This window comes from Bubalus bubalis, chromosome 1 (assembly GCF_019923935.1).
Source record: "Bubalus bubalis isolate 160015118507 breed Murrah chromosome 1, NDDB_SH_1, whole genome shotgun sequence".
NCBI classification, from domain to species: domain Eukaryota; kingdom Metazoa; phylum Chordata; class Mammalia; order Artiodactyla; family Bovidae; genus Bubalus; species Bubalus bubalis.
This window is the reverse complement of record NC_059157.1, coordinates 139,558,485-139,573,250: the sequence shown is the minus strand read 5'-3', so window position 1 is coordinate 139,573,250 and position 14,766 is coordinate 139,558,485. Positions and strand designations below refer to the sequence as shown.

Here is a 14,766-nt window from a genome sequence, read left to right as displayed (position 1 = left end):
TCTGAGAATACCTTCACCGACAACAATCATATGTGACACCTCTTCTTGATCTGATGACACCTAACAATCCTAAGATGGACTGATGTAACTATGGACATAATGTAACTTTTAATTTTGATAATGTTTTAACTTTCTTTAATGACTATTTTGCTGAACATAATAAGGTAAATAAATGGGTCTAGATCTGGTGGTTTTTTCCCTGATGTTTATCAAATATGGGATGAGGTCATATGGCTAACTCCTAAAAAGGGACACCTGCTATCTAATGTTCCCATATGCTGGGAACAAATAGAGCCATCCCCAGAAGTTAGCTGACAACATAATTATGATTGGAAACAACTGGGATTTTTGCCTCAAGAAATATACAATACAATCATTCCTGTGTTTTCCAATCCCCGTTTGTGTCCTCCTTTTGCCTGGCCTGGGGCTGATTGGGACTGGATCCCTCAGTCACACTGGTTTGCTCCAAATGGGACCTACTGTATATGTGGCTCTTACCTATGGGTGTGGCTTCCCCATGGCTGGATAGGAAGATGCACTCTAGGTCTAACTTTTACTCATGGCTTCATATTTTCAGAGCTTCCAGAGAAGCCTACTAATCTGCCACACTTAAAACTCATTGGGCAAGATCTGTATTTCACTGGTATAATTATCTGGCTACAATATTCATTCCCTCTCTGGGTTATTATGCTACAAGTTGATGCTCTGATTAACTTTCAGCTCTTAATGCTGAACAAACACAAATTAGGTGGTTTTACAAAACAGATCGCAAAGAGTCGGACACGACTGAGCGACTTCACACTCACACACACACACAAAACAGATTGGCCTTAGATATTCTAACTGCTGCACAAGGAGAAACTTCTGCCATTATTCATACCTAATATGAGTACTAATTTTACTCACTTTACTAAACACATGAACAAGATGATTCAGGCTATGGATTCTCCTGAAGCCTCAGTCACCTCACTTTGGGAAAGGTTAACTAGTTCCCCATGGTGGAAAACTATCTTAATCATAATAATTGTAATTGTCCTGTTTTACCACTTGCTCCCTGCATCTGTAACTGTGTAACTGGATTTGTTTCTAACCATCTGAAAGCTTTTAAGTTACAAATGGTTGTCCAGGTTCCTGCAAGTGCCATAGCATCCTCCAACTATTACTTGGGGGCCCTGGATCAGAGACCCGCCATATGAGGGTTAGGAGAATATGTTGCCTCAAAAATTTAGGGACCATGCCCTATCACAGCAGGAAGAGGTTATGGAATGAAAATGATGCCCCTTTCCCTTGGCAACATAATTCTCCTAAAAGAAAAGGGTGAATGAGAGAGTCAATTCCTAGGCAGGTTGATAAGTCTGGGGTCCCTGAGGAAGAGAAAGGGGTCTGGGGTTCTCAAGGAGGAGGAAAGGACAAACTTTTTTTTTTCTCTACATTCCTTAGTCACATAAAATGGATTTTTTCTTTAAGCCCAGAACTGATAATTGCACAACAAACAACTCAGTTTAAACTCTGTACTAGGCAGTATATAACAACAATGTATCCTGCTTGAGGACAGTTTCTCCTTCCTGAAAACTTTCTGGCTAATCCTGTTATCTTAAAATGTAAATTATGGGAGTGAGTCTGGTAAGATCTTTACAACCTTGAGATATTTTTTGATTTATTGTAATAACTCATGTCAACGGACATGAGTTTGAGTAAACTCTGGGAGTTGGTGATGGACAGAGAGGCCTAGCGTGCTGCAGTCCATGGGGTCGCAGAGTCAGACACGACTGAGCAACTGAACTGAACTGAATAACTAATTTAAAAAGTATATAACTCCCTTACTAACACTAGCGAGGGGGGCACTCTCCGTCCCCCTTCTGATGTCTATGTCAGAAGTTTTCTCTGTCCCTTTTCACTTTAATAAAACTCTGCTACACACACACACACACACACACACACACACAAAGTCTCCTCTATGCATATATAGCGTTTATTACTATTACTGTTGAAAATAATCTGCATTTGTTATTGGTAGTGGGATTGAAATAAAATACATGTCTGACATTTTAAGATTTAGGAATTGTTAGGTAGGTAGAATAGGGAAAAGGAGTCCAAAACGGCGGTGGCTAAAAGACAAGGAAGGTCAAAGGAAGGTCCGAGGACCAGAGTGAAGACTTCAGGCAGAACAAACAGCACTCCTGGCTAAGCCCAATTTGCATAGGGCAGGCCCAGGTGGAGGAAAAAAACATATAAAAGGAAGAGCCAAAGTGCTCTCTCACGGACTCTCTCTCCTGCGTGTGTGCGCTCTTTTCTCTCTCACTCTCTCTTCCCCCTCTCCCCCCACCCCCGCCATGCACTCCTCCACTCTCTTCTCTTTGAGTCTTGGATTCTCCTGCTATCTTCTAAATAAAATGGAGCTGTAACACTGATTTGCCTAAGAGCTGTAACACAGTTTGTCCAAGACCCGAGAGCTGTGATGCACCGAGGGCTTTAATGTCCGTTGCTCCAAATCTTTGTTGTGACGAGACAAAGAACCGAGGAACATACACTCGTGTGACAGAATGATTTCAAAAACTATTTTACTTAGATTTAAAGATAATAAAACCAAGGCAAAGAGAAGTTAAGTTAGTTGTGAAAGTCAAAGCTATAAGGGATAAAGCAGAAATTCAAATTGATTTCTTTTTTATTTTATAGTTTGAGTGATGGGTTCTTTAGAGGTGTACTGTTTAATTTCCAAGTATTTGGAGGGATTTTTCTAAATATCTTACTGTTAATGATTTCTAATTTAATTTCATTGTAGTAAGAAAACAAACTCTGTCAGATTTCAAATATTCAAAATTTTACAGAGCCTTATTTTTATTTTTGGTAATAATGTCTTTTCCTGCGATCTACTTTGTCTGATATTAACATAGCTAAGCCTGACATAAAGAGAGGTTTTTATATTTACTGTATGTCATATCATTTTTCTTTCTTTTATTTTCAAACTATGTCTTTTTATAGATAGCCCACGGTTGAATCTTCTAAATTAATCTAGACTGATAATATCTGTCGTTGATTAATGCAAAGAAATAGAGGAAGACAATAGAATGGGAAAGACTAGAGATCTCTTCAAGAAAATTAGAGATACCAAGGGAATATTTCATGCAAAGATGGGCTTGATAAAGGACAGAAATGGTATGGACCTAACAGAAGCAGAAGATATTCAGAAGAGGTGGCAGGAATACACGGACAAACTATACAAAAAAGATCTTCATGACCCAGATAATCACGATGGTGTGATCACTCACCTAGAGCCAGACATCTTGGAATGCGAAGTCAAGTGGGCCTTAGGAAGCATCACTATGAACAAAGCAGGTGGCGGTGATGGAATTCCAGTTGAGCTATTTCAAATTCTGAAAGATGATGCTGTGAAAGTGCTGCACTCAATATGCCAGCAAATTGGGAAAGCTCAGCAGTGGCCACAGGACTGGAAAAGGTCAGTTTTCATTCCAATCCCAAAGAAAGGCAATGCCAAAGAATGCTCAAACTACCACCAATTGCACTCATCTCACAAGCTAGTAAAGTAATGCTCAAAATTCTGCAAGCCAGGCTTCAGCAGTACGTGAATCGTGAACTTCCAGATGTTCAAGCTGGTTTTAGAAAAGGCAGAAGAACCAGAGCTCAAATTGCCAACATCTGTTAGATCATCAAAAAAGTGGGAAAGTTCCAAAAAAACATCTATTTCTGCTTAATTGACTATGCCAAAGCATTTGACTGTGTGCATCACCACAACTGTGTAAAATTCTTAAAGAAATGGGAATACAAGACCACCTGACCTGCCTCCTGAGAAATCTGTATGCAGGTCAAGAAGCTACAGTTAGAACTAGACATGGAACAACACACTGGTTCCAAATTGGGAAAGGACTACATCAAGGCTGCATATTGTCACCCTGCTTATTTAACTTATATGCAGAGTACATCATGAGAAATGCTGGACTGGATGAAATACAAGCTGGAGTCAAGATTGCTGGCAGAAATATCAATAACCTCAGATAAGCAGATGACACCACCCTTATGGCAGAAAGTGAAGAAGAACTAAAGAGCCTTTTGATGAAAATGAAAGAGGAGAGTGAAAAAGTTGGCTTAAAACTCAACATTCAGAAAACTAAGTCATGGCATCTGGTTCCATCTCTTCATGGCAAATAGATGGGGCAACAGTGGAAAACAGTGACAGATTTTATTTTGGGGGGTTCCAAAATCACTGCAGATGGTGACTGCAGCCATGAAATTAAAAGACTCTTGCTACTTGGAAGAAAAGCTATAACCAACCTAGACAGCATATTAAAAAGCAGAGACATTACTTTGTCAACAAAGGTCCGTCTAGTCAAAGCTATGGTTTTTCCAGTAGTCATGTATGGATGTGAGAGTTGGACTATAAAGAAATCTGAGTGCCAAAGAATTGATACTTTTGAACTGTAGAGTTGGAGAAGAGTCTTCAGAATCTCCTGGACTGCAAGGAGATCCAACCATTCCATCCTAAAGGAAATCAATCATGAATATTCATTGGAAGGACTGATGCTTAAGCTGAAACTCCAATACTTTGGCCACCTGATGTGAAGAACTGACTCATTTGAAAAGATCCTGATGCTGGGAAAGATTGAAGGCACAAGAAGGGGTAAACAGAGGATTAGATAGTTGGATGGCATCATTGACTCAAAGGACATGAGTTTGAGTAAACTCCAGGAGTTGGTGATGGCCAGAGAGGCCTGGAGTGCTGCAGTCCATGGGGTCACAAAGAACCAGACACGACTGAGCAACTGAACTGAACTGAAATGAACTGAATTGGAATGTTTAGTCAATTGTTTTAATATGTTTAATGTAATTACTAATGATTTGGTTCAACCTTAGAGTATTGATGTTATCTTCTATTGTTTCATTCATTATTTGTTCTTCTTTTCCTCTTTTCTTGACTCATTTTCAATTCATTAAATATTGTTTAGTATATAATCTTCGTTCATTATTGGTTTCCTAGCTATACTTTTAATATTTTTAATGATACTCTAGGGATTATAACATGCATTTTTAACTTAACCCAAGCTACTTAAGAGTTAATACTGTTGTTAACTCTTATAAAAAGTTACTGTTATTACCTCATGTAAAACAAGAAACAAAAACAAAATACTTTAGTACTTAAATTCCATTTGTGTCTCCTCCCATAGGTTTTTGTGATATTGTAGTCAAATATCTCACATCAAAATAAGTAATCTTACTATGTATTATTTTTACTTTAGATAATATAATAAAATGCTGTTTTCTCCCTTAGTCATTCATCTTTAAATAAATTTTGAGAAGAAAAATATTGTTTAAGTTTACTCATTTATTTATACTTCCTGGTGCTTTCATTCCCTTTTGTAGACCCAAATTTAAATCTACTGTCATTTATTTCAGCTTATGCCTTACCATTTTTCAAAGTGAAGATCTGCTCCATTAATTTTTAAACTTTTATATAAAAATGTTCTTATCTCACTTTCATTTTGAAGAATTTTTTTTGTTGAATTCTGATTTGACATCATTTTTCTTTCAGCACTTTAAGCTTCCTCTTTTATTGTATTTTGGCTTCCATATTTCTGATTAAATGTTACCTGTTATTTGTATCATTGTCCCTTGTGAATAATGTGTTGTTATCCTTTGTCTGCCTTTAATATTTTCTCTCCATCTTGGGTTTTCAAAACTCTGCTGTTCCTAGATATGGTTCTGTTTATATTTATTTTAGTTGGGGCTAACTGTGTCTTACTCTTTTTTTAAACCAAATTTGGAAAATTTCCAATAACTACTTTTTATGCCCTTTCCTCTCCCTTTTCTCTTTGAAACACTTACATGTAGTTCAGTTCAGTTCAGTTCATTTCAGTCGCTCAGTTTTGTCTGATTCTTTTACTCCCCCATGGCCTGTAGCATGCCAGGCTTCCCTGTCTGTCACCAACTCATGGAGCCTCCTGAAACTCATGTCCATTGAGTCGGTGATGCCATCCAACCATCTCATCCTCTGTCATACCCTTCTCCTCCTGCCTTCAACATTTCCCAGCATCAGGGTCTTTTCCAATGAGTCAGTTCTTCACATCAGGTGGTCAGAGTATTGGAGTTTCACCTTCAGCATCAATCCTTCCAGTGAATATTCAGGACTGATTTCCTTTAGGATGGAATGGTTGGATCTCCTTGCGTCCAGGAGATTCTCAAGACTCTTCTCCAACACCACAGTTCAAAATTCTTTGGTTCTCAGCTTTATAGTCCAACTCTCACATCCATACATGACTACTGGAAAAACCATGTGGGTAGATGACTTGTTACTGTGTTTGAGAATAAGTCACTGAAGCATTAGTTAATTTTTAAAAATATCTTAAATGATACTGTGTGTTCATATTGGATAATTGCTATTGATTTGTCTTCAAGTTCACTAAACCTTTCTTTAGTACTAAATCTTCAATCTGATGTTAAAGTCAATCTGTATATTTTTATTTTAGATATTAATAGTTCATTAATCCATGGTAAAATCTCCAGTTGTTTCTTTTCTATAGTTTCTATTTTTGTGTGTTTTGAGATTCTCAATTCTTCACTTATTATGGCCATCTTTGCCTCAAGATCCTTGAACCTATTTTTTACAGCTTCTTTAAAATCTTTTTCTACCAATTCTAACATGTGGGTCATCTTGGGGTCTGATTCTAAGGACTATTTATTTTCTTAAATATGAGTCTCATTTTCCTATTTCTTTGCATGTGTAGTAATTTTTAGTTTTATGCTAAATATTTTGGATGAAACTTTGTAAGGAATTGAGGAATGACATCATTAAGGAATGACATTAAGGAATGGCATGTCATTAAGGAATGACATTAAGGAATGGCATGTCATTAAGGAATGACATCATCGCTGCAAACCTGTAGAATTTTTTTCTTATCAGGCAGTTAAAGGGCAAATACTCTTGTTCTTGTCAGGTGTGGTTTTTCAGATAGGTCAATTTTGCCTTTGAGCTTAATTCTAAGGTGTGATTCTTTCTGGAGGTTATGGTCCTAATTCTTAAAGCATTGTCTTTCAGGAATTTTAGCTGAATGCCTGAGGTACTCAGTGAGCTCTCTTAACACTGGTTCTTCAGTATCTCCTATCACTGCAGCTCCTCTGGTATTTTCATTTATTACTTGGTCCTGCAACAGGCAGTCTCTGCTACATGAAGTCTTACTTTTCATATTGGTCAAGAACCTGCAGCAAATCTTCATGCAGTCTTCTACCCCCAACCCCCTCACATATCTATTTCTCCTTCAGTCACCTGCTATGTAATTACAGGTTTTTTTTATCAGCCTGATATTCTAATATCTGATATTCTAAGAGACTTTGTTTTCTTGGGCTCCAAAGTTACTGCAGATGGTTACTGCAGCCATGAAAATAAAAGACACTTGCTCCTTGGAAGAAAAGCTATGACTAACCTAGACAGCATACTGAAAACTAGAGATATCACTTTGCAGACAAAGGTCCATCTCATCAAAGCTATGGTTTTTCCAGTAGTCATGTTTGGATGTGAGAGTTGGACTATAAAGAAAGCTGAGCATGGAATTGATGCTTTTGAACTGTGGTGTTGGAGAAGACTCTTCAGAGCCTCTTGGACTGCAAGGAGATCCAACTCCAATACTTTGGAGTTTCACACTTAATGTGAAGAACTGACTCACTGGAAAAGACCCTTATGCAGGTAAGATTGAAGGCAGGAGGAGAAGGGGACAACAGAGGATGAGATGGTTGGATGGCATCACCGACTCGATGGACATGAGTTGAGCAAGCTCCAGAAGTTGGTGACGGTCAGGGAAGCCTGGTGTGCTGCAGTCCATGGGGTTGAAAAGAGTCGGACAGGACTGAGCGACTGAACTGAACTGATATTCTAATTTCTGCTTCCTCAGCTCATTGAGATTGAAGTTTAATTCCCTGAGTTTGGTCAGGAAAACCATGGTAGTCATCGTGTATACTACCCTTCTCTCAAGGATCAAAGTCCTGCTGACCGTTTTCCAGTGCCTAAAAAGAATTGTTTCATATGTTTTGCCTAGTTTTATACTTATTTATAGCAGGAAGGCAGGCCCTTTTATACCAGTAACTGTCATGGCTGGAATAAAGAATCCATGGGTTTCTGTTTAATTTTCACAAAACTTTGTGGGATGTAATTTGTGAAGTAGGTACAGTTATTATAACCTAAATTTATGGAGAATTAAACTCAAATGAACTGGTGAGTGGGGGAATCACATTTAAAACCTGGGCAGTCAGATTCAGACTCCATGAATCTTATTTAATAAATGATGCTGCTTCTGCAATGTGAAATTATATTTACTACCTTAGTTGCATTTATCACACTCTTTTTTCTCATATTTATTGACATTTGTTTTTTAAACTTTGCTACCTCTTCTAATGTATACAAACAACACAATTCCTGTTTACAACTGCTACCCCACTGCCTAGCACAGGCTCTTGGTTAGCATTCAATAAATAATTGTTGAATGAATGAACATAGATGAGAGAATTATAAAACAATTTTGAAAAGAGGATTTTTTTCTACATATTTGCTATTTTCGACTTCATCTTGTCTGCCACCTAGTGGCATCAAAATTCTACAGCATAGTATGGCTGCTGCTGCTGCTGCTACTAAGTCACTCAGTTGAGTCCAACTCTGTGTGACCCCATAGACAGCAGCCCACCAGGCTCCCCATGGCTAAGGAAAATCAAATGGGGGCTCTGTATCAACCTAGAGGGGTGGGATGGGGAGGGAGATGGGAGGGAAGTTCAAAAGGGATGAGATATATGTATACCTATGGCTGATTTATATTGAGGTTTGACAGAAAACAATAAAATTCTGTAATTATCCTTCAATAAAAAATAAATTAATTTTTTAAAAAGGCCAAAAAAGAAAATTCTACAGCATAAACAACATCAGTCTAAAGATGGGAAGTAGGCAAAAAAGGTGATATGTATTATTAGAATCTTTAGAATTATACACATCAACATATAATTATATGAGAAGAAAGACTTATAGAAGGATTCCATTCTTGATAAGATAGCAGTAATTAGAAATCAGTCTCAGGAATGATCAAGACACCACTGACAAACGATGACAATAGTTTGATAAAGTGAGCACAGAGTTGATATGTTCAATTGGTGAGTGTAGGCATGACTTTGGTTTGAAGTTAAAAAAAAAATGACATCCAAATATGGTGCTTTGGATAGGTTATTTAAAAAAGAAAAACTTGCTAATAGTTGTTTCTAAAGCCTTTGTTGTCTTCCCTGTGTCTCGGTAAAAGAATCTGCCTGCAATGAAGGGGACCAGGGTTCAATCCCTGGTGGAGAAGATCACCTGGAGAAGGAAATTGTAACCTGCTTTGGCATTCTTGCCTAGGAAATCCCATGGACAGAGGAACATGGCAAGCTACAGTCCTTGAGGTCACAAAGGATTGGACATGACTGAACAACAAATACTTCCACTTTTTTTTTCAAAACCTTTGTATTACTTATTAGCATATTTTAAATGGCAATACTCAGCTAATTAATTTCAAAATGTATCTTTGTTGAACCTAAAACCATACAGTTATGGTTCTTGTAGTCTTCTACATGACAAAACAATATGCACTTATTTTTATCAAAAGCAAAACTACATGATGGTTTTCAAGCTAATTTCTGTATTAACAAATCTAAAGATATGCAGTAGGCCTCACAATTTACATAAAATTAAAGAAAGGATGCTTCAGGAATGCAAATAAATGCAAAAAGGGAATATTTTAATTTTGATCCATGATTAGTATCAACCATCACAGTGTGGTAATAATACAAAAGAAAGATTCTGCATTCAGTGTATAACTAATGGTTATAAGCTATTTATAGACTGAATATCCTGATTATTTATTTTGAGAAATATATTTATGTTTTAGATTCTATTTTAAAAATCTGAGATCTTGAAAAACATTTTAATATTAGAATCATATAACTGATTTCTGTAGTTCTGCAATATGACAAGCCTAGAAAAATGATTTATTTCACTTAGTGCATAATTAATTGTATGAATTCACTATTTAACCTCTATTGATTTCCATTTCTTAGTTAATGTTCAACTTAGAAGCAAAAATTATTTTACAATAGAATAAAAAGGATACAGAAGTTAATCCTAGCATAATAGGGAAGATCATTTTACTTTTCATCTTTATATTGTATACCCTCCCCTCAGTAATTTTCAAGGACTTGAAAGGGCACTCTTAGTTTTAAAACGAAAGTTTCAAAGTCTAAACAGTAAACCATTTTGAAATTAATCCTTGCATCCTTAGGAACCATAGCATTTTATTGTTTCTTATAGTACTATTTTGATTAATGTTCATTAAGTTATTTTTATAAACTGAATTGAATTTTGGCATGATCATGCCATTTAAAATTTTTTTATGATTATAAAAATGATTTGAAAATCCATCAAACCATTCTAATATCCAGGAGACATTTTGATTAATATGTAGGCAATGTTAAAGGCACTTCATATGTGTAGTGAAAACCATGGACAAGGTGATAAATAATTACTTTCAGGTGCATCTCAATTCATTATTGTTTACATATGCCTATAGCTTTTCTGGGCTATTCCCAATTTCAAATATTTTATTATGCTTACAAGTCACCTAAGTGGCTCAGAAATTCCAATATTTTAACATACTGAAGTATACATTACATTTCCAATATTGGCCCTTTCAAATGGAAATGAAATGAAATTCTTCCAATGTAACCATATGTCCTGATATTGGCTTTGGAAACTATGGTTGCATAAGGTGTTTCCAGAAAATATAGAGTCAAATTTTCTTTGGTATCGAAGAGAATCTGTGTTTAGGTTCTGCAGTTTATTTAAAGCAAAAAGTTTCTTTCCAGCAAGTTATCTTAGAAATTTCAAAGTGATTTTGTTGTCAGCAGGTCCTTGATGTCAAACTTAAGCTTATAAGTTTGAGGTCTCCATAGAGCTGTTAAGAATATCTGGTGGAACTTCTATATCATTGTGGATATAGAGTTATAAAAGAGTTTTAGCACATTGGCAGATCTCCTGCTCACATAATGAGTCTTAATACAATTGATGGTTATGTTTCTTACTGGTTATTAACAGGGAAGGCATTATGTTTTCATGTAATTAGTTTTGTTATTTGTGTCCAAAAGAAATCCAGGATGTATGAGCTCAGAGAATGAACAAGACTAAAGTTTTAGGTAAATTGCTCTAAATAAGGCAAGGAGGTATAGAGGCATCATAATTCGAAGAAAAGAGCTATTTAAAAGATGTAACATAATCACTTTATCTTTGTGGTAGATTAAACTGAATACTGCCCATGATAAGATCAAGGCCTTTAGGGAACAAGACATAGGAGAGGACATTTTTATAGAAAAAGAGATAGGGCTGGGTAACCTTGAGGATTCTAGGAAACCAAAAGCTAATATAGAGTTCTGAAGAGGATAGAAATATATAAACGAAATCTTTAAGGACAATGATAAAAAGGTGATTCATACCTTTGGACAGCTGTCACACTTGCCCCTTCATAACATCCTTTGAATCAGTTATGTTATCACCAAATAAGCCATAAACTTCGGTGTCTTTGCTCATGGTTCATAGCTGGAATTTCTTTCTACCATTCTTTGTATCTCAGTCAGTTTTGGAAATCTTTCTCATCCTTCTCACCCCTTACTTAACCTTATTCGATCCCTCCTTTGTCCCTGTAGTCATTTGCTACTGCAGTTGCCTGCCTTTTTATTTTGTCTGCTTTATGATAGTTAATTATGGGTTTATTTCTTCCCTTAGGTTTTGAGATGCCCTTTGTGATCTCTATGACGAGGATAGGATGATTGTCTAGCTTAACATAAATCAAGTAATAAAGAGATGGTTTAATTTTGTGATTACATTTCAATGAAATCTAAGTTAATCCTACAAGCTCACATTATACCCTCTGCTTGCATGGATAGTACTTACTTGCAGTTATTAACCCTTCATTTTACCTGTGCGCATGATTCAGGGCAAGGTCGGGTTTCCTCATTCGCAGATAGCATGCAACAAGCTTTGTCTCAATGAAACTTGCCACACTAGCTATATCTTCAGCAGATGCTTCAAATGGTTTTCCCAGAACTGCCCCTTTGCTGCAAAGCTTTAAAAGAAAAATAAATACAATGCTTTAAATTTTCTAATCATCTTGACAAATAATTGATCTTTTAAATAAACAAAACATAATATATACACACACTTTTCCAAACAAGTAAAATATTAACATGTTGATTGTAAATTAAATAAATTATTCCTGTTCACTATTAAGTGACTATAAGTAACACATTTTATTGTAAAATGCTTCCTGTAAAATATTTTTAAAGTATGATATATTTTAAAGGGGTGTCATTAGCTAAGAATGTCTATTTTAAAAATAAAGCACACAATAAGCAGAGATATTAACAGAAAACCAGGTATAAATCATATTAAATACCAGTGCTTTTATGAAAACCCAGCTAAGCAATAATGTAGCACACTATCAAGTTTGATTTAATATAATAAGGGGTATCGGAAGTAAACTCCTAGGAGCCATTAACATGATTGGTGATTAATTTGAGTCTGAATCATATTCTCTAGGATGTTATTGAAAGAAAAGAAGTGAAAATTTATTAGAATTTATTGGCAGAGGCCACAGTATCTGAAAAACATGGCAAGAATGTGGAATTCTTAATAAAAATTCCAGGAAGTCAATGGTTTCTGGGCACCATAGATAAACTGTAGAGGAAGAAAATAATTGATTTTGGGGAGAAACCCCAAACATTAAGAAGTATCAATAATATGACAAGGATAGATTGGTACTTTTTTTTCCCCCTTAGAGTTTTCTACTGTTCCCTAGAATCAAGGCTGATGGGGGAGGAGAGACTCCACCACCACTTAGTGACCTTAGTCAGAATATCTGCTTCTTTGCTATTTTTATATTTTTGCTATTGCTATTTGCTATTTTTATCTCCTGTATGCTTTTCTCACCAGGGATAGTAACATTTGAGGATTAGTACCTATTTGTATATATCTCTGTGTAAGATTTCTTGTATTCTAAATCCTGTTTTTTAAAAAATGTTATTTAAACTAATTTTCTTTTATAGATTAAGTTGAGGCTGCCTTGCCATTTACATTAACATTATTGTCTATTTTTTAAAGTGCAAATAGGTTGAGAGTGGGTTTATTCTGTTCTAAAATGTGTTTCTCTTCTTAATTTTATCCAACAACTATAAGCTGAAGGAAAATCTAGATGTTTTACATCCTTTGAACTGGTAGTTACCTGGTACTACCTAGATATTCTGTCAACTATAATAATTCATATCATTTTAAAAAGTCTTTTCCAATTTGATGGGATACATTTTTTACTACATACATTCAGTCAATAAATATTTATTAATTACTAGTAATCGTCAGACAAAAAATACTACCCTAACATTTTACTTTGGTCTAATCAAATTGGTTTTATTTAATAGGTCTTTTTAATAAATTTTGGCTATTTTTAGTTCTGTGTAAATTCCTGTTTTTGCATTCCTTGCCTATTTCCATTGATGTTTTAATCTTTTTCTTATTATGAGAGCTCTTTATAATCTAATATTCACTTTCCCATACAACTATGTACACAGAATCAGACATAAAGGTTTTTCCCCCTCTAATTGCCCTTCATAAAAGAGTCAACTTCTATCCATGTATCCTCAGAATACATTTCTCAATTATTTGGCAAGGTGGGGGAACAAAGACTTTTATGGAAGATACAAAGTATTTGTAAATGACCTTAGTCAAGGCTGTTTCCATGCTTTATAAAGATTACCTGATAAAATTCATAATAAAAGAGACAAAGTATTTAACAGTGATTTAGCAACTATTCCTGAGAGTATGACCTCACAAATGTCAGTGTGGTTGTAAACAGACTTTAAAATATAGTTTAAGAAAGTGTTTTAGTTTGAACATGATAGCTGGAGACAGCAACTCTCTTCTTATACCAGTCTGATCCTATATGATCCTGAGATACCTAAAATAATGGTTGTTTAGGAAGAAAAAATGTTTTTGGATAACACAGCTTTTTATAAAGTCAGTGGAAAACAACAGAAGTAGAAATTATGTAGTATCATTTGTTAGCATATCATTGTATTAAAATTCTAGACTTTCTTGAGTAGTTTTATCCTTTAAATTAAATCAGCATATTTCCCCCAAATTTTAAATGCTCAAACCTCATGGATTTTTTTCACATAAAATCTTGGGCTTCCCTGGTGGCTCAGATGGCAAAGAATTCACCTGTAATGCAGGAGACCTAGGTTTGATCCCTGGGTCAGAAAGATCCCCTGGAGAAGGGAATGGCTACCCACCCCAGTATTTTTGCCTGGAGAATTCCAGGGACAGAGAAGCCTGTTTGTTTAAAATCTTAAACATAAAGGAAACAAGCCCCACGTTGTATATGTCCTTTGCCCCTTCCTCCTCTTTGTTAGTATCAGGTGTGATAGAGCAGATATAGCTCCTTTCTCAGGCATACTTTTTGTAGGATGAATACAGGGGCCATTAGGGTAGTGAATTCCACAAGGACATTCAGATTCTACATGGCAAAAGGAAGCTGACCTTCAAGTTTAATAACATTAAGACTTTGTCTGTGAACATTGAAAGAAAGTGAAAAATAAGTGCCTGATCTAATGTTTGCTATAGTCTCTACTTCTATGAGTTTCAAGGCCAAAAAAAGGAATAAAATGATCAATCTTAACACTCCAGAGTGCATACTTTATGAAACC

At 35.7% G+C, this 14,766-nt stretch overlaps 1 protein-coding gene across 1 annotated transcript in view; it reads right to left on the bottom strand.

Annotated features, from left to right (window-relative positions):
• Positions 1 to 14,766, bottom strand: part of SPATA16 (spermatogenesis associated 16) — a 245,750-nt gene that overhangs the window by 183,510 nt on the left and 47,474 nt on the right. The window contains 1 exon segment of the mRNA XM_045166072.1: positions 11,989 to 12,134. Within this exon segment, the coding sequence (XP_045022007.1) occupies positions 11,989 to 12,134 (146 nt within the window).